The sequence below is a fragment of the Rattus norvegicus genome, chromosome 5, assembly GCF_036323735.1.
Source record: "Rattus norvegicus strain BN/NHsdMcwi chromosome 5, GRCr8, whole genome shotgun sequence".
Classification (NCBI taxonomy): Eukaryota; Metazoa; Chordata; class Mammalia; order Rodentia; family Muridae; genus Rattus; species Rattus norvegicus.
The window spans coordinates 124,608,830-124,633,249 of record NC_086023.1 but is presented as its reverse complement, the minus strand read 5'-3'; the positions used below and the strand labels follow the sequence as shown (position 1 = coordinate 124,633,249).

The following is a 24,420-nucleotide window of genomic DNA, read 5'->3' as shown; positions in this document are numbered from 1 at the left end:
AGAAATAAAATAAATGAGTCATTTGGCTGAGAGAGCTAGACATTTTGCAGTGAAAAGGAGGTGTTATTCTTGTTCTTACTTTTTAAAGTGGGAAATACATATACATATATACATACACATACATACATATACATTCATTTATACATTATATATAGTACATGTATAATGTATATATGTATAATACACATATATGTATATGTGTGAATGTATACGTGTGTGTGTGTGTGTGTGTGTTGCCATTTGCATTGCTTGTGGCTCCACACTGAACATATTCTAGGGTGGTTAAATCCTCCATCTTTCCTGCCCTGGTCATGAAACACTCATGAATAGGACAGATGATAAATATTGCTTTTATTTATTTATTTTGTTGGGATGAGATTCACATTCAGAGCCTCCCACATGCTAAGGAACTGATTACCATTGAACTACATCCCAGCCCCCAGATAATGGGATTTGAAAACGCTCATAATGGAAACCCAAACTCTAGTCCTCTGCAGGAGCAGCAAGCACTCTCAACTACTAAGCCTTCTCTCCAAGCTAGGAATGAATCTTTTCTTAACAGCTTTCCAATAATTAGTGTTCATTATGCTGTTCTTCCAAACAGCATTTGTTATTTGCTGCCTCTCTCTCCACTCCTTCTCCATTCCCTCTCCTCAGAAGTTCTGAGACTCTTGGCTGATATCAGTTTAGTCTTTCGAACACTCACTATGCACTAGGAATGCTCCAGGCAGTGTACATATTTCACTTGTTTAATCTTTTGATTGGTCTTGGGGTTTTACATTATCTTTGTTTCCACATTAACAATCTGGGGCACAGAGGTCACCTGATAGCATGAGCGGACCCACTCCTATGGCTCCTCAGAGAAGAAAACAATGGAAAACACGGTGGGTGCTCAAAGTTGTTTTTTGTTGCAATTAATGTTATATAGCTAGCTACAGAGTTAACCTAGAATTCACTAGAGAGCCTGATGCTGCTTTGTATAAGTAAATTGAGGCCAACAGGCTGCTGCTATGCCACCCTTCTTAACAGGGACAACATCTGTCCCAGCATCTTCACCTTCCCCAACTGTTTAAAGGAAGGAGCAGCCTCTCTCCATTTCAAACCTCTTTCAGCCCAGACAAACAATGTGAGATTAGGGTATTCTTTTATTTGACTTGATTTGAATATGTCAGATGAAATTAATTGCAACATAAAATAGTTACTTGAAAGGTAAGCCTACAGATCCCAGTTGGTTATTTATTTTAAAGCAACAGTGATTTCTGAAGGGCTGGATTCATTTGGGACCCCCCACCCTCCAGCCTTACAGCCCTCAGCTCATAGGAAGGCCATTCCAGCTCCCTTTATTACAGGCGGCTTTATCAATTACCCTGACAGTTATTCATACTGTACAGAATGGGCTTTATAGTTGTCACATGCGCTCTGTAGACAAGGCAATAAAATGTATAATGCATCTTTCTTATTGGTCAATCCTGATAGGCAGTACAAGCTGAAGATTTCTGAGCGAGGACCCCCTCAGAAATGTGACAGAATCCAAGCAGCTTAAATTTATATATAAGCAAATTAATGGAGTCTTTAATGCAGAAGGGGGCTCCCACAAGGAAGACCAGTGACTCGGGTAAAAAGAGGCCTATTAAATCATTGTATCAATCCTCAGCTATGCGGGCTCTTGCCTATAGCAAAACCGCCCTTTAGGTTAAATTACCTAAGAAATGGGGACTCCACACAGCCCTTGGGGAGCAAGTGATGGCTCAATAAATCTCCTCATTCCATTTTGTTGGTTACATGAAAGGAAAGTGACCAGAATAAAGGACAAATGTGAAGTGCCTGTCTCCTGAAGCTTCCTGGCCAGCTTCCTTCACACCTTGCCTTCCCACTCTCTGCAGGCTTCGAAATCCATCCTCAGTGTAAGATGTGGCATTCCACTGGCACCTGTGTGCCTCTGTTTTGGTTGGTTTCCACTAACTGTATATAGAGAGTGACACAAATAAAGCCTGGCACAATGAAAGGGATATTATTGGATAGGAGCTGACGTTACCTGGCTTTCAATCCTGACTTGACCATTTATCACTCAGGTGAGTGCAAAGTCAACGCTCATCTCTAAGTCTGAATTTCTCTACTTGTAAATGAGGATACATTACTGGCATGAGAAAGGCAACAACCTCTGCATAGCCAACATTCTTCCTTAAGGAAGCACCTTCTACCTGTAAGGTACATGGCTTGACACTAGACATCTGTTGATGGAACCCATTTAACCTCACTGTGTAGGGGACTGGCATTAAAGAAAGATACACTGCCACACACTATCCTAAAATAATATGCCTATGTAACACAATGTATAATTTCTACTACTATAGACACTTAGTTCAGTGGTCTCGGATATATCTATACTGTTGCGTAACCATGACCCCCATCCCCACACAGAACACTGTCAGCTTCCCAAACTGAAGCTACATGCCCCTTAGACACTAACTTGTCACTCTCCCTCCATGCCTATCTTCTATCATCTACTTTACTTTCTGCCTCTATGAATTTGACAACTCTGGGACACACATAAGATGAATCATAAAATATTTGTCATTTACTGACTGCCATATTAACTTGCACAATATTTTCAAGGTTCATCCACATTGAAGCATGTGTCATATTTCCTGAAGGATATAGAGTATTCGATTACATGTACACAGATGTATGTATATGCACATATATGTAGACACACCAAGAGTAGATACAACTCAAGTGGCCATCAATGGTAAACAATATATATATGTATATATGTACATACATACATATAATATATATACGTATGTACATATGTACACACATATATAGTGTGTATGTGTACATATGTATAGATTATTCATATATACATATTTATACTTATATATTTATTTATAATTACATACATATTTATAGTTATATAGCTTATTTATAAGTTATTCATATATACATATATGCATATATCGTATACATATATATATGGAGAGAGAGAGAGGGAGAGAGAGAGAAAGAGAGAACAAGCTTATTTACCCATTGATGGTCATTTGCGTTGTATCCCCTCTTTGTACAATACATTTAATAAGCACTACAACAGAAGTAGCAGATGCGTGCATAAGACCAGAGAAAGGATCTATCTTTTCAAGAATAAGAATTCTTGAGAAAACAGAGCTTGAATTGAAAGAAATATTGATACTTATTTGGCATAAATCAGTTGAAGGAAGGGCCAAGGAGACTGGGTAGGGGAACTGGGTTGGGGGAGACTCTTCTAGGAAAGGAAGAGAGAGAAGAGGTTGGTAGTTTTGGTGTGAGTCTGTTCTCTGCATACCATCCCTACATCGTATCTCTACTACACTGGCATCACTTGCTCAATGAACTATCACCTACTGGCTTAGTTTACTAGAAATCCTCTCTCTGCTTTGCCTGTCAGGACACCAGGAGAAAAGCACATAGATGTGAGCCTGAGGCAGGGCTGCTACCCTGTGATGTGGCTAACTGCACCATGGGATAATCAGCTGTTGACTGGACAACTGGGCCATCTGTGCTGTGGTGGAGGGCAATTGGAATTCATCTTCCCCTTCCAGTGCCCGATGCCCAATAGGAACTCAGTAAAAGCCTGATAGAAAAATTCCATCTTTAAAGAGGGGAATCAGGCAACAAAGAAAACACCAGCCCAAAAGTGCTTGTGGAACTTGGATGGGGATCTATGCCTCGTGGAATACTGACCCCTAATTTTCCCAATGACGTCCATCCATATGGGTGCATGAAAAATCACAATGGCAGAAGTTAGAAATGGTCTCATGAGGTTTTTCATTCAGCCATGTCTCTGCATCTCCTTAGCCCTGTGACAGCCACTGAGATGTCCTGGGCAGACAAAATCCAATTAAAATCACCATGGGAACCATGCTGTATGATACCACTGCCTGTGAATCTGTCCCCAGCCATGCCATTCCCTATACTGTTTGAAGTAGGCACGTGCAAGTTGCACATATTTGGAATGAAGGGCTGCAGAGGCGGGTTCACTCATCCGTCTGAGCTGTACACTTTCATCATCGGGTGATGGGAGAAGACGACACATCACCAGAGAGCACTTCACAACATGCAACGGTTTACAGGAATCACCCTTCCTGTATGACTGTATCAGACCTCCAAAGAAATCCTGTCCCCCTCTCCTACCCATGATGGAGAAAACCTAGATGAAATGATCCTCCCAAGACCACAAAGCATTATGCGAAAGGATGAATATATAAATAAGGTTAATTCTGCATGAGGAGGGAGGCTACTGAGCCATCATAGTATCATCAGCAGGTACTGAGGTTAAATCGGAGATATCGAAAGCAAACAACAATATCAAAAAGTTTAAGGCATTTTCACCCTCCATGTGGAGAGACGTGCAGAGTGAAACAGGCTTCGGGAGTAGAAAGAACATTTTAGTGGAAAAATTAACCAAAGACATAAGATCAAAAGTCTTAAAATACACATACGTGCTGATCCAGAAATTCCAGGTTTTCAATGAGAGAAAGGATCAGAGATATGTAGAGAGATGTGCTCTAAGTTATAGATACGGCCTCCATGGGCCAACAATAGGCTATTTTTAAAATTATAATAATCTGTGGGTCTCCTATGCTATGACGCTGCCGTGGCTGAAAATGATTTGTAGAGAAATATTCAATATGGAAACTTGCAGGTAAGTAACAATGTAGATGTTAAAGCAGCATGTATAATTAATTACAATTAATTATAATCTCATCTTAACTTATATTCATGTACGATATTAGCTAGGTTTCTAATTGGTGGGATTTCAGACGATTTTCATCTCATTCTTTATGCCATTTATATTTTATGACTTTTCTACAATAACTTATCTTGCTTTTAGAAACAAGACATCAGGTGTAAATAAGAATGACTCTCCATCAACTACAATCACGCGTCTCTGGACCGGCAATTAACCCCTCTGAGCTTCAGAGCCATCGTGAATAAAGTGGCATGTGTGATGTAGACCTTGGAAGGTTAGCGTGAGGATCAGTAGTGAGGAGCGAAGTGAATGGACATTGAAAGCAACAGAGAGACTGGTGGACTCTGAACAATCTTTTCATCACTGCGGCGCATGGAGGAGTTTTTAAGTGTGCGCATGGGGCTGCACCGCAGGATTCAGTGAAGGGGGTGGAGGAGACCACGGGCACAGACTTTGACAGCACAGAAATAAACATGAAAGAGTGTGCGTGTCTATTCACATGGGTAAATACATCACAGCCCGGAGTCAGCCACGAGATGATGCGTCTCGGTATCAGAGTCTCAGATGGCCTTGTTGCAACCATTTGTACAGAAGAGGAACTACCTTCCTCTCCAAAGTGAGGGTACGGCTGTGCTGGGTTTTGACAATTGCCAGCACAATCCTTATTTTCAAAAATTTAAATATGTGACTTCCAGATAGTTTGCACATCTCTTAAGACATCATAAAAAATGCAAACCTCGGTCTCTCAGGGTGCTAACATTTGCTATTTAAATAGCGAGGCCGTGCTTCTTCGGTAATTATTATCTTTTTGCATTAAAAAAAATCCCCCTGAATTTCTAAGTAGTTAAGAAGTCAAATGTATTCTAGAAAGCAAATCTCTGTGCTATGCAGCAAAGGCAACTGGAGCGGAGGCAGAGTGTCAGGGTGGGCTCCTAGATTAATATTTGGCTGAAGCCACAGTACTGTTGCCCTAGAGCTGACATGGCCGCGTACTGCATGTGATCTGGAGTTCAGAGGACAGACTGTGAACCCTGAGGCTCGAGACTGTGAAGCACTAGGCTTCTGCTGTCCATGCTACAATGCACACTGCAGTTATAAGTCCAGCACTAGTCTGTGCAGTTTGCTCCGCATGTGACCACAGCATGGATGGCATATCGCTCCTGGCCACCTCTTTAGGTCCTGTGCAGCTCTACAGAACCGACTTTACCAGTTCCTCTTTTGATCAGACCATGGTTTCACATGCTCCAGAGCCTAGGGGCTCAGGTCTGAGAAACCTGGAACAGACTTAACAGGAGCTAAGGAAATCCTTCCCTGGCTATGTAGGGCACGGCAGGTAGGAGAGGCGAGGCTCACAGGCTGGAGTCTTGTTCAGGCAGAGCTGCCATTCCATAGGACTTTGCATTGCACGGAGACTGTCCCCGACACACAGTAGGTGCTCAGCAAATGTGAGTTTCTTCTTCATTCTATTCTTGCCATTTTGCATATTTTATAGCAAATTGGATGTTACACGTCATAAATGACTTCTTTGGAGATTCTTAGGAAAAAGGCACACGTATGTACATGTGTAGAGGGAAGGAGAAAAGGGAAGAGAGCTGAGTAGATGGTGGAACAGACAGAAAGAAGGCCATGAAGATGCCTTCACAGATCATGAATGCCAGACGTGAGATGTGATGTGTCGCAGGCAGGGTGTACAAATGTCTCTGTTCCTAGGATCCCTGCAAAGGCCAGGCAGGGCCGGAAGAGAGCAGTCTCATTATTGGTACTTCTGTTTCTTTAACCCTTAGAGGTAGTCACAATGAGGACTACTCAGTGATCTGAGGTCTATGAGATGACCAGGCAGGTAAGTGACCAAGGGGCTTCATGGCTTGAACAACAATTCAGTACAATTCCAAAATCGGCTACCAGGAGCCAAGGAAATGGCAAGAGGCCAGAGACACAGGAACGCCCACAGAGACCTGACTTCCTGTCACGAACAGTCTAGCACTTTGGTTTGCTGTGCTGAAATTCTTCCCACAGTTCATATTGAAAACACTAGGTCATGACTTTTTTTTTTTTTAAATAATTTGCCCAGTCTTTCCGATTTTGTAGAAAGGCAGAGAAATGTCTAGAAAGACAGTGTCTGAGACTTCAGAAACAAAAATGGTGTGAGGATTTTAAACTAACCTCATTGTAAATCCTGGAAGTAAATACGTATACAGAAGCCCAAGCGTTGAAAACGTACACCAGGGAATGATGGACATGTTCTGTTCCAGATGTGTCTAACCGTCTCTGTTGGGCATTGTCTCACCTCAGGTTTTCTTGTTACAGTGAAGAAATTGAAGCATTATAAAATGCCACGGTGGGTGGGGCGCCTGTCCTAGCTGAGAAGCCGGGCAACCCTTCGCTGGTCTCTGAATCTTCATGGCATCTTCTATTGAAAAGGAGGCAATACATCTATTTTGCAAGATCATTTTGAAGATCGGGCAGTTAATTACTTCTCGCATACATCAAAGGAGAACACGGAGCTGCTAACAGGTTCTAAGACTCAAAGTATAAAATGACACGCATGTACAGTGCTGACAAAGAGCTGGGAACCGGGAAGTGTGATCAACGTTATCACCACCTCAATTATCACACCGCTGGTTGTATTACCACAACCCGTGCACTTGCAGTGGAGTGACAGTTCAGACTGACATCTCCTCATAGCAAACGCAGGTATTCCCCCACAATATCAATCACCTTGGTCCACACGTCCACAGTGGTCACCAGGACCCAAGATCAGCCTTGATCCTGGAGTCCAGGCTCCTCCCTGCCATCTCAACAGGCTCCATTTGGTTCCTCCCACTAGAACTTCGGTCTTGGCCTCTCTGAGAATACATTCTTTTGCTGTAGCCAAAACCATGAGTCCTTTGCCACTGCTCCACTGCTATATACGGCTCAGCAGAAACAGTCACCCCAAGAGTGTTACTGTTTAATCATGGTATGTATCACCCTTTGAATGCACAGAGCTCCTGCAGCGACAGTGTTCCGGAACATTCAAGCACCTGTTACACACCAATGCGTGGTCATAGAAAATGAGTTTTAAATTAAAATTCAAAATAGATGGAGGGAGATAGAAAAATAAGCAGCAAGCCTCAAAGAAAACACTCAGCCATTGAAACAGAGGAAGCACAACTGGACAGCTCTGATTCATCAAGTTAATAGCTGCCAGAATCCCAATGAGAATTTCAGAAATGTCTTTCTCCATTACGCAGGCAACCCTTGAAGCTGCAGGAAGCCCCGGTAACATGCTAATATTGGTGATTTACAGAAAACACCAATCAAGGGAGGAAAAGGGCTATGCACAGGGTGGGAGGATCCCCTGACCTTCTTTACCACTGCCCTGCTCTGTAAAACGGTGACTCCCTAGTAGACTGCATATTTATGGATGTCTAGTGTTAATATGCTGGTCTCAGTACCTTAGGATGTAAGCTCCACAAGGTAGGAACCTTCCTTTGCCTCCCCAAACACCTGACAGCACCTCACAGAACACAGTAGGTCATTTTGAATGCATAAATGGATGTAATTTTACAGCAGTCAAGAGATCTAATACTTTATCTTTGATGTCATGGTTCTCTCTCCGGTAAAATGGGGGTTAATAACACTCAATGAAGATGCACATTGCCAGTGTCAGTGAGAATATGTCGTGACGTGTGTCTGGCAAGAGATGCTCAATAAAAAAGAGTGATAACAGCCAGAATACAGCAAATACAGAGGCGAATGCCAGCAGCAAACCACTGAACTGAGAATAGAACCCCCGTTGAAGGAATCAGAGAAAGAACTGGAAGAGCTTGAAGGGGCTCGAGACCCCATATGTACAACAATGCCAAGCAACCAGAGCTTCCAGGGACTAAGCCACTAACTAAAGACTATACATGGACTGACCCTGGACTCTGACCTCATAGGTAGCAATGAATATCCTAGTAAGAGCACCAGTGGAAGGGGAAGCCCTGGGTCCTGCTAAGACTGAACCCCCAGTGAACTAGACTGGTGGGGGGAGGGCAGCAATGGGGGGAGGGTTGGGAGGGGAACACCCATAAGGAAGGGGAGGGGGGAGGAGGATGTTTGCCCGGATACCGGGAAAGGGAATAACACTCGAAATGTATATAAGAAATACTCAAGTTAATAAAAAAATATTAAAAAGAAAAAGAAAAAAAACAGAGCAAAACAAAAAAAATTTAAAGGAAAAAAAAAGAGTAATAAATAAATATTATTTCGTTTGTCACACCAAAAGACCAGGAGTCAGAGAAGCAGGAAACAAGGACACAGAGATCTCACCTGGTCCATACCCTGCTATCCCAAGGGGCTCTGTGGCTCATCTTTTTTAAAAAGGACAAAATTAGGATAATCTTTAACATAAGAATTAGTCAGAACAGTCAGCAGATGATGGCCTATGGGTTAGATATTGTTTCCTTTTCTCTGTTTGAGATAGATGTTTAGTTCATGGTTATACTGTAATTTTAAGCCGAGTCTTTGAGATTATTTGCACCCAATAATCCTTCAGTGTCAGTGTCTGTGTGCATGATGACAAGCCTAAGGGCATTATGGCTACTCTCTTTGGAAGCCAGTGAGCATCCATCTGCTTGTGAGAGGCTCTGAGTAGCCTAGCAGGAGAAACACAGCACCTGCAGGGCGTGGAAGAACAAGGGCCTTAGCTCTCCATGGACTGAGGCTCCACTTCCACGGTTGCTGGATATTTGCTTTTGTGGAAACTGCTGGATCAACCCTGGCCTCAGTTTTCTCATATGTCTAATGGGAATAATTTTTTCGTACTTGTGTTACAGGATTAGATTAAGTATTATGTCCTTACCTCTTTAAAGAGCAAGACTAATGAGAGTATATACTGAAGAAAAAAATGTATTTTCTGAGTTGGTCATATATGACAGGAGTCTTCATAGACTTCTAGAAGCTGTAACTATCCTCAAGTTTGGGTTCTCTAAATTGTCTTTCAGTGGCAGCTTCTGAGCAGGGCCAGTTTACAAAAGCACTGCTGACGTGTAGCTATAAATTGTTATTGTGATATATATGTATGAATGTAACAACATTTTTTTTAAAAAGAAGCCATAAATTTGAAAACAAGGAGAAGTACACATGGGAGAGTTTATAGGGAGGAAAGAGAATGGGAAAATGATGTAATCGTCACTGTCAAACAGGACACCGAAGGCTCTGTTTCTGCTCTCACCTGCCTGGCGTCCATGCTATTCACCACATCTGGGGCAGCCACGGCTCTGTGGGTGGGAACCCTGGATAGGAATGAATCAGGTGATTTGAAGCAGGTGACTGGGATTGATGTGGACATCGTTCCTCACAGACTTTTGCAAACATTTATGAGGAGGCCTCAGGTGCTGCTTCTATGTGTGCTCTGGGCTTCTCCCTCTGATAAGAGGATATTTAAATGCTTCAAGGCTCTTTCATCCCTGAGAGACGGATCAGTTCTGAACAGCTTCAGGGCTCCAGCATTCACTGCACTGCAGGACCAGCGTCTTTCATAAGTGGCGTCCTGGGATCTGATATCTGTCCCAGACAATTATATTATTTCTTGTTTTTGAAATAGGTTCCTGGGTACCACGGGCTGGCCTCAAACCTATCTAAGTCTGCCCTTAAACTTCTGGCCCTCCTCCTTCTATTTTTCTGCTGTATGGGGTGCCAAGAATTGAATCCAGGGCATGGATGCTAGGCAAATACTCTAACAATCATGGAGCCTACAAACAGCGAAGCCACTGAAGAAGAGAAAATAGTGGTGGTCTCTAAGGACAAAGTAGGTTAAAAGAAATCGTGGATCGCCTTCGAGATACAGGGATCATGGTGGACGACAAAGCTTCTGAAACAATGTAAGAGACAGAGGATAAGGAGGTGTACACACACACACACACACACACACACACACACACACACACACCACACACATACACTTAGTCTTCTGGACTTAAATACACAGCAACTGTCATTACTAAAAGAAGACTGAACCAGCCAATGTCATAGCAGCAGTCCATAATGGTTGCTGTGGGGATCATGTTATTTTGCTCAGTGATTTAGACACTGAAAAAGTCGCTCATGTTTCATTAACTGGCCTCCCATGCATGCCGTGAAAGCCAGCCTGATTACACTCATGAAGTCACACACAAAACATGACATAAAAGTAGGGTGGGGACTTCTCAGAAAGGAAGAGTTTCCATGGAAGGGTGAGAGGGAATGAGATAGGGAAATGGTGAAGACAACCAAAGTCCCCTATATAAATGTATGAAATTGCCAACGAATACATCTTAAAACTTAAAAAGAAGAATCAATTGTGGAGACGTTGCTCATGGAACAGGAAATTCCACCTAAACCTGCAGAATAAGATCTTGAGAGAAGTTCCGGGGTTTGGTTCCAAACCTGGTGCCTTGGGCTCATTAAACAGAAGACCCTGAGGAACAGGGAGAAGCTTCAGTTCCCTTCCTACCCAAGAAGAGGATCCTTCAAGAGGGAGCTGCAGAGGCCGCTGTTTTCTTCTGTCATTTACTAACCAAGGAAGATTACACTCATTCAGTAGAAAAGAGACTGTGAGATAGGCTGCATAACCAGAGCTCAGACAGACTTTGACTTGGGCTGCTGTCTGCACTTTGGGTTCACTAATCTCCCTCTGCAATGGTTTACTCTGCCTTTACACCAGTCTCTAACATCCAGTCCCTGTACCTTATGAAGAAGGGTAGTTTCTCCATCTCACTGGCTTAGCCGGCACTTTTCTCTGTTGCCACGTGTACATAACTACTTCACTTGTGTTTTACCAGTTATGTGTCAAAGGTCCGGTCGTTTTTCCAGTCATTCAAATACTGAACAGTAAGAGAGGATAGAAGTGTATTTTCTTGTTTCTTCAATGGCTCATGACAATGTTGGCTTGAAAACTTCTGACAGTACATCCTTGTGCTCTCACCACGTTACACAAGCTTTTCAGAACATCATACTGTGCGAGCAAAATTTGATTTATGTCAATTAAAATAATGAATTTTGAAATTTTGCTTCCTATTCTCATAGCCATTCAGGTACAGAACCTGGGGATCTGGGGCTTGTTTTCCTCCATGGTATTGTGTTTTCGTAGAGTTATACATGCTCCAACAATGCTTTACTGGCAAGGATTGTAAATCCAGGCCTACCTCTCCCCTGTGGTCATCCACTTTATCACCTTCCCACTTCAAAGACCCCAGTGAAGCCTGTATGTCTGGATTTCTACCTTTAATTCTAGTGTGTCCTTTAAGCCTCAGCCCCATCTTCTTAGATCTTTCTCTCTTTTTTTTTTATCAAATGAAAAGAGTCATTTATTCTGAACTTTGATGTTAATTGTATATCTTTCTCCCTTTACATTCAGATTCTTTGACTTTTCCATTATTCATATACCTGAATGCCCAGCTTCCGTGGTTTTTAAAATTTGTTTATTTTTACTTATTCACTTCATATCCTACTCACTGCCCCATTTCCTGTCACCCTCTCCCATAATCCTTGTCCCTATTCCCCTCCCCCTTTCCCCTGGATATCCCCCAGGATGTGCCTCTGTGTTTCTTAAAGGGGGTTGGGCTATTTCATTCCCATAGTCGTGGAATGAAAGGACACATGAATGAACAAATTAAAATGGTCGAGACAAGTTTTCAATCAATCTTACATAGCCCCCCAGCTCCTTTTGAATAACATATTTTATCATCTCTTATTTGGAAATAGTTATAAAATCCCCTATATACATAAAGTTTACTCTACATACACACAAATTAAAAAAATCCTAATTATAACATAAAGAAAATGTAAGAAACATCTTCTTGTTTTATACTAATGTGAGTCCCCCTCTCTTTCTCTGAGGCTGATAGTTAAATACAGGGTCGCACACCAGTTAGGCAAGCACCTAGCATTGAGCTCTATCCCAAGGCCATAACATAATGTGAATTTCTATGTCCAGGTGCTCAGTTACAGCTACAATTGAAGCTGGGTTCATAGAGAACCCAGTCACAATGCATACTCTGTTCTTATCAATAAACATAGGTTCAGTGACACCGACACTCCTTTGTTTAGAGTAGACATCAGCAAAGGGCGACTGGGTGAGCAATGATACAAAGAAAGCAAGAGCTGCACGGGGGACAGATAGAGCAGGGGTAAGTGGCATGAGGGATGGCTGTCACAAGAATGGCTGACTGACTACACCATGATCAACTAAAGCTTCAGTGAGGTTTTCTGAAACTATGAAAGGGTCTGGTTAAGGTCTCGACAAAACAAAGTGCATTGTCCCTCTTACTTCAGATCTGAATATGGCACAGAAATGCTTTGCTGATATGTAAAAACTGGGCTAGGTTTTAGATTCAAGTAATTACAAACAGGTTTTTCATCTACATGAATGTCTGGCAAGACATTTGAAAGTCATATCACACAGAAAAAATATCTTCTGTTGTGTACATCTGTCCTGGATACTGTAAGAATACTTAGCAGTTAGTCCCTAACAATTAAATTCCTGCATTACTCTCCCTCCCCCCAAGAGCTGTGATCAGAAAGAGTGTCATATGGATTCCTTACAAATACGCAAGGGAGACAAGATGAATTCATTTTAAAAACTCAGGAGTAAAAGAAAGAAAAAATATCAGGAGTTACTAAAGGTGATTTAGAAATCTACTTCTTTTGCTATAAATAGCAACTTAGGGGCAGTCTAGAAACTTTAGGAATTGTTAGGGTCCCATGCAACTGGATGGCACAAATGATGCCGTTACACTCACAGTGTGGCTATTGGCATCTCTCTTGGAAGATGACAGTACCATCTCTGAAAGGTCCCATCTCCTGACACACTGCCCCTTTATATCTTCCTTACAGTCATTCTCCCTGAGGCCAGCCTCTCACATCGACCTCAGCTGTTCTTCCTGAGCATGCTCAGAGCATTCAGTTTGAACTGAGTAGGGGCCGCCCTATTTTTGATGACTACAACTAAAGGTGACACTCTGTTTACTCGGAGGAACTTATTCAACCAGCCCTGAAACTTAAGTGTAGCCCATGCATTTAAAACACCATTCCCCATCTATCATGAGGGGCAGGGCAGAGTCCTCTGTCACGCTCCACCTTTTGCCTGCTATGCCCTACTTCCAGTGTGCATTTGTGGTTTTTAATCATGCTGTCATTTTATTCCTGCTGCAATAAATATTACTGGAGTCCCACTTCGTAGAATTCACTATGAACCAAACAAACAACATCAATGAACAGGAAGCTAAAGCCTTATTTATCTATGTGTTCATAGAGGCACCCAGTACATACATCCTGCAGGAACTAAAGGACGAGCACACACACCTTCCCTCTGAGAAAGGTGTGCATTTATAGACACTACTGTCTCTTCCTAACTCCTCCACCTCATCTTTTCAATCAACCCCTTCACTGTCAAATCAGTGTGTTCTCTCCTGTGAAGACCGCCAGGAATATCCTAGGCAAAGCTAGACTTCAGTCCCTGAGCCAGGACAACTTTGCTCATGTCTGCCTTGGCAGCTGTCAGTTCACTTTGTGAAACTGCTTTGGCACTATGCTCTGAACGCCTCAGGGCCAAGGGCCATGTCTTCTTCATCTTTAAATCCCTAGGAACCAAGCTGCACATGGCATAGACAGGCTTCCAAGACGCTAGCGGCTAATCACCTGAGAGTCACACTGTCAACATTCTGTCTGCCCACGAGGAAGGCTTCCCGGCTTCATCTCCACTGCTTCTTATCCCCATTCAGGACACACAAGAATGAAGTGACAGTGATGATCAGACAGCGGTCATGTAAGTTTGCTCTCTCACATATTACAGAAAGTCACCTATAGAATTAGGCATGCTGCTGTTAGTTAGTCCGTGCTAGCATTAGGGTTTCTGTGTCAGGCTACCTGATACTGCATCCTGATTTGGTTACTTCTAGCTGTGTGGCTGAAACTACGTGGACTTACAATTGCCCACTTGCAAGATGGCGATGATAATAGTGACTACTTCACAGAATGGGTTGTAAGTTAGCATTGTTATAAGAATAACTGTTGGCTCATTCAAAGGAAGAGTAAAATTCATATGTGGCTGTGATAAGGATAATCTAGCCTCTTGAAAAGGGGATGCTGGCCACAATGCTCTCTCCTAAGACACAGACCCATCTTGTGATAGGTTCTTGCTATATTTATGATTTTTATGGCATTAGGTATGATGATTCCCTGGAATAACAACTTAAGTTGAGAGAAAAGAGAGTCAGTGAAAATCTCAGGAATAGAGGAGCTCTCAGGGGTGCAACGTTTGCTCTGGATCTACACACAGGGACATTTCCATCAGCTCAGTTTCCTCTCTGTGAAATGGGAGTGACAGACTCTGGGCTCGGTGACCACCGGACTGTCTAGAGAACTTTGGTTTACTGCTAAGCATCCCCTCCCTGCTATCGATGGGCTCCTGCTCATATGACTAATAACGGAAAGGCTATGACTGTCATCTCTCTCTTCTCACCAATGCTGCTGATAGATTAGCTATGTCTGAAGTGTGTGTATGTGAGCAGCTCTCAACAATGATTTATTCCTCCAACATGACAATAATAATACACAATTTACTCATATGCTGGACCAGGAGTTCTTTGAGATTCAAGACAGGGTGTAAACGGCTGCAAAGGGTCTTTTTAATTGGTATCAAAACATTTTTGACAATTTTTGGCTTTTAAAAATTCTAGCTATTGTCACGTTTTCTAGCAAATGCTTCTTTTCTCAGCTTAAAAAAAAGTGTAGTCAAATGTAGGCAAAAATATTCAGACGAGAAAAAAAATCAAACCAAAACCCAACAACCATGATTTATCATTCCAAATGATAAAATCTAGTTTTCCATTTCCTCAGCATGAAGATCCCACCATGCAGTGGGTTGCCAGTTCCCTGGTGGGCAAGGGCAGAGAGGTTCAGTAAAGTGCTGGGGTCTCCCAGGGAAGGCTTTAAAGCAGAAAACATCAATGTTTCTTCTAAACCTTAAAATTCAGCTGTATATCTCTTGCCTTACTTCCTTCTATAATCCTATCATAAGGGGTAGTCTTCCTGCCCCCAGTGGTGGTGAACTCACTTACACAGAGCATATCCTGTTGCACCATCGAACAGTTCAGCCTGTTGGGAAAGGTTCCTCCTTATCAGTACACTAAAACTGCCTTTTGGAAACTTCCAGCAAGGAGCCCTGTTCTCATGTTTAAGGTCACAGGACAAGCTGCTTCCATCAGCTGGAAAGCTCTTTGCACCTTTACCAGTCACACTTTAGATTTAAAAGAACTCAGTCTGGAGATGACTCAGAACTTGTTGCTCTTGCAGAAGTCCTGGGCTTGACTCCAGCGCTCTCAGGTAGTTTACAACCATCTGTAACTCCAGTTTCAGGAGATCTGATGCTCTCTTCTAACCTTTTGTGGGCATGTGGTCCACAGACAAACATGCAGAGAAAACACTCACACATTAAAATGAATAAATCTATTATACATAACAACAGTGATTAAAACCTCAATTCTTCTGACTGTTTTTCTAGGACTTAAGTTGTAGTAGACTAATATGGGACATCTACCGAAGGTAGACACCTCATAGGACAGTGCTAGCCACACAAAATGGCAGCAGACTGAGACAGCATACACTCAGCTCTTTCTCCTTTTCTGATTTTCCACCAAGGATCTGACATTTTTCCAACCAAGTCAATTGTTTTGGGACCGAAATAATTTTTTCTTTTAATGTTTCCTTATATAAAGAATAAAAACAACTACTTCAAAGTTTGATGCTAGAGGAGTTATATAAAAGTAAAGAACACAAACTACTTTTCTTCATTAGTAAACATTTAAAGTATTAGACTTCTACTTGGGCCTAGTCATAGTCTATTTGATGGATGGACAAGCATAGAGGCATAGTAGCAAAGCCCAAAACATGGTCTGCAAACAAGAAAAAAGATCAGATACCCCTCCTGCTTCTGCCTCCGTTCCTTTGAATATGCTGGCTGTCATTATGATAAACAGAGCTGGAATCGGGAAGGAACTAGAGGTGACATCATAATATTGTAGTATATAAACCACTGCAAAGTATCTTTGAGGCTCCACCCAATTACTTGGCTCCCACAGATTACCGAAAGACAGAGGTGTTCTCTAAATCTGTGCATACCTGACCTTCTCCACTTTGTATGCTACAGGATTCTAGAGGTGAAGTGTGTGCTGAGAAGACTTGGCCAGTGTGGTCCACAGTCCCCTAGTCCCTGTCCTGGTACTGATCCTGACCACCAGGATAGACGCCGATTTGTCAATATCCTTTTACCTGATTATAATGTGAAGTGTCAGGCTGAGCACAGATATCCAGAAGCATAATCTTTCTAAGGAAGACACAAACTCTCAAGTTCTGAAAGCACAGTTTGAAGAAGACAGTGGAGGCTTATGCTTGGCTTTTAGTCCTGGAGAATTCAAGCCCATTTTCTACTGACTTCTGTGCCCTTATCCTAAACTCCCCTCCCCCAAGGCATCAGCAGGCAACCTGATCTTTTCCAATAATATAGAGGTAAATTGTATTGATTTTCTATTCAGGGGAAGCGGAGGTTAAATCTATATTCTGTCCCTGAACACTGCATTGTAAATACTTTTCAGTTTTTCATATATCATGCTGTTTTGAGATATGCATAAGCCGTTCAGGCTGGGAAACACTGCCCTTACCAGAGCTAGCAAATGCTTAGATACAACAAAGGGTCCAGTAAGGGCTATGTCGTTGATTGATAGGCAAACTGGCCAACTAAAGCCAGGCACCCTCTGCAGTACACATCCCACAGGAGAGAATTTGGTCTGCCTTAATGATCTGAGAGCTTAGAGGCAGAGGGGATGATTTTCAATAGACAGTTCCAAACTGTCTCTTTGTTCTGCATTCAACTTCCTCTGGTAATTTCCAGTGAGGACCTTGGTCTAAGGTCTAAGAGGTCCCTCTACTGCTATCTTCTGGTCTTTGGCTACCCTTGTGTCTGTGGTCCTGTGTGGTGAGCTCTGCTTTCGCTCCAGGACTGGTCAATGTTTTCTCTATGTTTGATTGCTTTTTCAGGAGCCTCTCCTTACCATAGAAGATGCATCCGACTACTTACTCATAAACAAACAAACACAAACAAACAAGCAAATACATGAAATTAGGAAAGTCCTAAACCTGAGATGCATTTCAGTCATTCAAGAGTTGCATGGGCTCTAATTGGTTTCTACCATTACTTATTTTCTGAAAGCTGTATCCAGTTTTCCGTCCTTGTCATCTTTATTTGTTGAACAGAGATGACGGTGCCACCTAGCTCTTGGATAGTTAGAGTGTTTATGTAACCCAGTGTTTACAAAACATCAGGATGTATGGAACACAATACTGCAAGGGTTGGTTATGATGTGAAGTTTTGTATCCTTCAAGGTTCAGGTGTTGGAGTTTTGGTCTTCAGGATGGCAATGTCAGAAATAGTGCAAACGTCTACAGGGTAGAGCCTCCTAGGTAATCCTTTTGCCTTTATAAGGGGTTGTGGGACACACACACACACACACACACACACACACACACACACACACACCCCTCCACGGCCTGCCATCTCCCTGTTTCCAAGTGTGATCTCTTGCTCTCTTTCATGCTCACACTGTTGGGGAAGTACACACTACGGGCTCTTCCCCACAGCCAAGCGAATGCCATAGCTATGACTTTAAATTCAGTAACTGTAGTGAAATAAGCCTCTATTCTTTATAAAGTCAGCTTGTCTCCAGTGTTTTACTACAGAATCTGAAAATAGCAGTTACTATTATTGCATGGCTGTAAGGATGGAACTGAATAATGCATGCAAAGTGACTAACATAATTAGTATGTAGGAGGCGCTGGATAAGTGCATGCTTTTATTACTGGTTATTATTTTTATTGTGCTAAAATATATATTACAAAATTTACATGAACTCTTTTAAAGTATATAGCCAGTATATAGGCATTAAGTACATTCATACATTTCAAAGATTTATATTTTAGTGTGTGTGTGTGTGTGTGTGTGTGTGTGTGCCCATGCGCATGCCCATGCATGCCTAGGTATGCAAGACAGTGTCAGATCCCTGGGAGCTGAAGTTGCAGGCACTGTTTGAGACATGGGTGCCGGGACCTGAACTCTGGTCTCTGCAAGCGCAGTATGTACCGCTGAGCTAGCTTTGCACCCCCAATTCACAAACTCTGCCCCCTCAATAATCACTATCACTTACTTTCTAGATCACCCAGCAACCGAAGCCCCATGCCATTAAAACCCAGCTCCCACCTTCATTCTTCCTAAGCCTGGGAGTCATCAGTACACCTCTGACTTCAGGATTTTGAATGTTTTAGGTTCCTCATTCAGGTGTCATTTTGTGCCCAGCTTATCCCACTCAGCATCTTCTTTTCAAAGTCTGTCCAGACTGCAGCACTTGCCAGGCATCCCTGGCCTGTTCAGCTCCCTAGCATCCCACTAGATATTCAGCTACATTTTATTTATCCATTGGTTCTTTGGGCCACCCCCACTCTCTGGTGGTTGCAACTATGTTCATGACCAAAATCTCTTCTATGTCACTTTAGTAATTTTTTAGTAATTATTTAGTCATTTTCATGAAGTATTTTTCTGCAGGAAAACACAATTTTACTTCTAACCTATCATCTTCTTACCCTTGTGTTACTAGTCAGAAGCAAGAGGAAATAATAAGCACGACACAATCAAGGTCAAATAATACAGCTGGTTGGAGTACTGCTTAAAAATTAGTTGGTACGTTTTCTTGCCAAAGTTCAAAGGAAGTGACGTATCTGGAGGTGTTTTATAGGCTGTGAAACACTGAGGGGGATACAAGGAAAAACTACATTCTGGCTGTCTCAGGCAGGAGGGCACAGAATGCTTCACTGTTTTTCCTAATCCTCAGTGACCAACAGTGTTGTGGAAGTTCTGGGGTTGAGCCTGGAAATTCAGTGCAGTCATGAGCTTGACGAAAGCACAAATCTCTTCAACTGGTGGGTTCCACATACATGTTAGTTTGTACTCTTATTGGTTAGAGAGTGATAGTTTCTATCGTTTCATATTTTTATTTATTTGGATTAAGAACTCTATTCCTTTGACAAAAGTGACCGCAAAGTATGACAGGTTACATTGGAGAGTCGGAGGCTTTGACTAACTCCCCAAAGCCAACATGTGTCTCCCTCAAGTGCATATCATCGAAGATACCAATGCACACAAAAATTTAATGCGAACTGTCACATGACCACCACTCTTCAGAGCTCATCTATCTCCCATTAGATTACTAGGATAGTGTGACACTTAGACCACAATTACAGTGTAAGAAACACGGAGCAGTAATGTCGTGGCTAAGTCAGGCAAGAGACTTGATGGATGATCACAGTTGATCAAGTTTGTCAGTTGCTTTATGTGTTTTTATGCTTGTTTGATATTCCTGCCCGCAGAAAAGAGGCTTTTAGGGGCACATCTGTCAATGGATTCAATTTCGCATTGCCATGTGACGCTTTCACTTACCCCGGTCTTCTCATCAAAGATCTTGATTCCTCCAAAGGAGATGGTTAAAAAGATTTTCTGTTTGTGTTCTCCTTTGGAACGAGCGCCAGCAACAACACCCTGTTGGAAGGAGGAACATGGTTTTTACTTTAGTGTTTTCATTTGAAAATTCCCTCTGGTCAAAAGGCATGTCAGACACCATCAGCTAGAGCCACCATTCATGCACGTCCTTCCTTTGTCTTTCTGTGGGAGTCCACATCACATTCTCACGTCTGCTTTACGTTTTAGAATAATTGTGGTCTTTGCTGTTCTACCATGGGATAAACACACACCTGACCTTCCAGTATAGGCAATGCCTTCTTTGACCCCCATCTTAGCTACTTCTCTCCCTCTGCTTCCTGGCAAAACATGATCATAATATTTATGCCTGGCATTTTACTCAAAGACATTTATATTCTTCCTTCATTATTCGTCCCTTGTTATTCTTGTACTTTAAGGTAAAAAACATAGTGAATGCATTCCACATACCAAGTTATCTATTTCCCACCTGCCCAGACACTTTATAAACCCAGGAAGGTAAACCCCACCGAAGCTTTGTTCTTTGGTTTGGCACTGGAGCTTACAGCACCACCCCCAACTGGTACTGGCAGCAGGTGGCCATCAGATCATTGTTAAATGAGTCTGTGCTATCAACTCTATCGTTTATGGTGCTCACTTTAACCCTGATATTTTGCTGCATCAGCACAAATGGACAAAGATCACCCCTCACAAAGGAAAAGATGTTAGGGCTAAGCTGGAGGGAACCTTTCTTTCTTCCTCTGAGGGAAGGACATCACAGGACAGAGGAGAGTGTTATAACTACAGCCAGGAAGTATGGACTTAATATTTCCCTCCACAATAGAGTCCCTGACGCTCAGAAATTGCTGGAACATCAAGACGCAATGCAATCTAGCATATAACGCCAACCAGAAACCAAGGCCATCTTCGCTTATTGGTACCCTGAGGTTCTTATTCCTTAGTGGGATATGACTGTTCAAGCAGAATGGGAAGAGGTTGTGTTGCTGAGCATCTGTGCCTGGTGCTGCTCTTGGAGAATGGAGAGAAGGACGGTTGATCTGGTGCTATCTTAGGGGAAATTAAAAAGTGTGACGATATCTAGGATGTTTCTTTTGTGGGATGCTGCTGTGTTGGGTTCTGAGAACTTACTACAGGCACAGCTGCCATCCTCGCATGCCACAGGGATGATTCCCCTCAAGATTTTATTTATCGAGCTGTGTAGGAAGAGCTGTGAGAAAGAGAGGAGAGCTCTGGCTGGGGATGAGGATGCTGCTTGTGTAAGCATTGATTAGGACCCTGTGTTTCGGACTCACCATTGGCACCCTGGGACCTTGGAATCTACCATTTTCTTTAGCACTTATAGAGGCTTTCTTATTTGTCCTATACTTTGCACATCACAAACTCAGGCAAGAAGAATTATCTGTTTAATTTTACAGGTGAGGAAGCACAAGTCCAATGGTCAAGTGGTCTCTTTAAACTCAAAGGAGCCAAGGTTGGTAAGCTATAGACCAATAACTCAGGCTGTAGCCCTTCTAGTTCTGAAAGTACCTTAAACTATAACTATCCTCTAAGAATCTGTTCTGGGATATGGACCTTAGAAATGGCCTTGTAATAAAGCTACAAATGTGTTCAGAAGTTTCTGGAAATAGCTAGGTGGAACTGTCGGTTACCAAACTCATTCTAAAGAACTATGAAGTGGGGATGGTCAAGTTTTTTATTTACAAGTATTCTGGGAAACTTAAATGGACTCCACACACACCACCACCAATAGGCCATGCAAAAAATACACAGTATTTAACAGCCATCAGTGCTGAGTCCAAGGGGAGCAAAGTAAAGAAATCTAGACCTTTCCAGCCCCATCAGACAACAGCAAGTACTGTAGACCATGGTTGTTAAGGAAGCAATGAAATTATCCTGGCATCTCCTCTGTCAACTCTCTGACATCTAGTATATGCCTCTTGGACTCTAGTTAATAAATGCTGCTTGGGGATGGTGTAACAGATGCTAGATCCTATGTGTCTACAGCATGTCTGCTCTCCTAACCTTGCCTGACATTTCCAACCCTATTCTCTTCAGGGTAGATTCTGTATCTCTCAGGACCCTGACTGGCATACACTTGTGGTCCTATACTCAGTTCTTCAGACTTTATCTCTATGACTAATCCCATCCACAGTTCCAGTCACCACTCTTCTACCCAGGGTTTCTGAAAATTGACTTCTCTAAAAGTCAGTGAGGTATAGCCAGTACCTTAGAGGTAGAAGAATAAAATCAAGCTGAGAAAGGATAAATTGAACTTCAACAGAAAATATGATACAACTGAGTGTTAAACTACTGCTTGTTAAATGCTGGGGTTCTGGAGATCCAGTTCTGAGTTCTGGGAAAAATTGTGGAAGAAATACTTTATTGTCTCTGAACCTAGATTTTATAGTTACACACAGACAAACCAATCTCTAGCTTGTAATATTAAAAGCTGATATATGTGAAGGTGCCCTGTTGACTATAAGTTGAAATACGGCAATAGTCTGTCAGTAGATATGTCTGTCAGTAGACAGTAGACCCTCAGATGTACACAAAGAAATTGTCTAGAACCTCTGCAATGCAGGAGGAAATTCTCTAATGGATGATGCATCAACTTCAGAGTCTAGCAAAGGGAATCCATTTTTCCCAGTTCTTATATGGTCTAATAGGAGAAATCGGGCCCTTTTTCAAGGCTAAAAGGAATTTTGTACTTCTCTGTCTCTTTCCTGGGCAGGTAGCCAAATGCAGAATCGATCATTTATGTTTCTGTGCTTCTTACAGAAAAACCACTGGGAGCTGAAATGTCAACATTCCTCTCAGCAAGTTGCAAATAATGAAACACAATCATCTGGAAACCAAAAACCCCTCAACGTGTTCACTGCATCTGACAGGAGAATGTTATAGGAGGACAGACTTTCTGGGCCTTGGGACCTCATGATTATAAGGGATGGCAGATGAAATGTTTCACTACAGTTAATGGACACACACACACACACACACACACACACACACACACGCACACACACACACACACGCACACACACATGCACTCATGCTCAGCTACCATGACCTAGTGTTAACTCCAAGAGTAAACTCCTGTGAGTAGAAGGAACTGCTGCCTCACACCCACTTAGATATGGGCACTTCTACAAATCGAGCTGACCAGTAAGGCTCTCAGGAGCTGGTACCCCATGAACAGCTTCTCCTGGATGCTAGGTAAAGGGGATGCAGACCTCCTCTCTCCACCATTGACTGGTGAAGAGTCAAGTCTATGAGCATGAAGGATTAAGAAGTGACCCTTTTGCTGTCTTTTAATGAAGCTTTGTCAGGAGCAAATCTCCACTGACTTGCCAGGCATCAATGACTGAGGTAGGAATCCGCATCTATTTCTGTTGGGGTGGTGGGAGTGGCTCTCTGACAGAGAGAGACAGTCTCTCTGGGGCTCCGTAGGCAGCCTTCCTGGTAGAGGAGCTACATTCTGATTTCATGTGTGTACAAGCAGAATCCGGGCTCTACTAGCACTGGGGGGTCAGGCAACAGTGGGGAGAACAGAGGATTCTCCTACAAGCCAAGCACCACAGCCTACATTGTTCAAGCATCTGCCCAGGGCCCTGTTTCCCTGGTCACATCCCCTAGGCCAGCATTCAGCATCAGAGGAGCAGCCATGGGGATCTTCCTGCCTGCCTGTCCTATCTATTCATCATTCAGGTTGGAATTTAGAAGAGAAAGAGGGCTCATTATTGAGCTCCCCTGAAATCTCATAACATGGATTCATTATCTGTGAAAAAAAACCCACTAACCTCTTTCCAAGGTAGAAGTGTTAAGTTATGATTACACTGGTACCGATGCCCTTTTCTAATAGACTTAAAGTTAAGTCTGTGCTGATTAAAACTAAATTTGTTCATATAGCATTTTAAATAGCAAAAACAAGGATGTAGAACATAGAAACCTGAGTAGTTTTAAAAATCTTATTTTTAGCAGCCATTACACTGGGAGACCACATCCAACAGACATGTTAAAGTCTTAAGAAACACTGTATAGCACCACCAACAAAAAAGTTGTGACTTATTAAGCAAATAAGAAAATGGTAGTGCAGATAGTAATTAACAAATTTCTGTCTTGAAATACTTTTAGGCATTTTGCCAGA

General features: G+C 42.4%; 1 protein-coding gene across 17 annotated transcripts in view; it reads right to left on the bottom strand.

Annotated features, from left to right (window-relative positions):
- Positions 1–24,420, bottom strand: part of Dab1 (DAB adaptor protein 1) — a 1,121,076-nt gene that overhangs the window by 109,336 nt on the left and 987,320 nt on the right. For all 17 annotated transcript variants that reach the window (XM_039109333.2, XM_039109335.2, XM_017593175.3 and 14 more), the window contains one exon: positions 20,220–20,318. In XM_039109333.2, the coding sequence (XP_038965261.1) occupies positions 20,220–20,318 (99 nt within the window). The remainder of the gene's footprint in view (positions 1–20,219; positions 20,319–24,420) is intronic.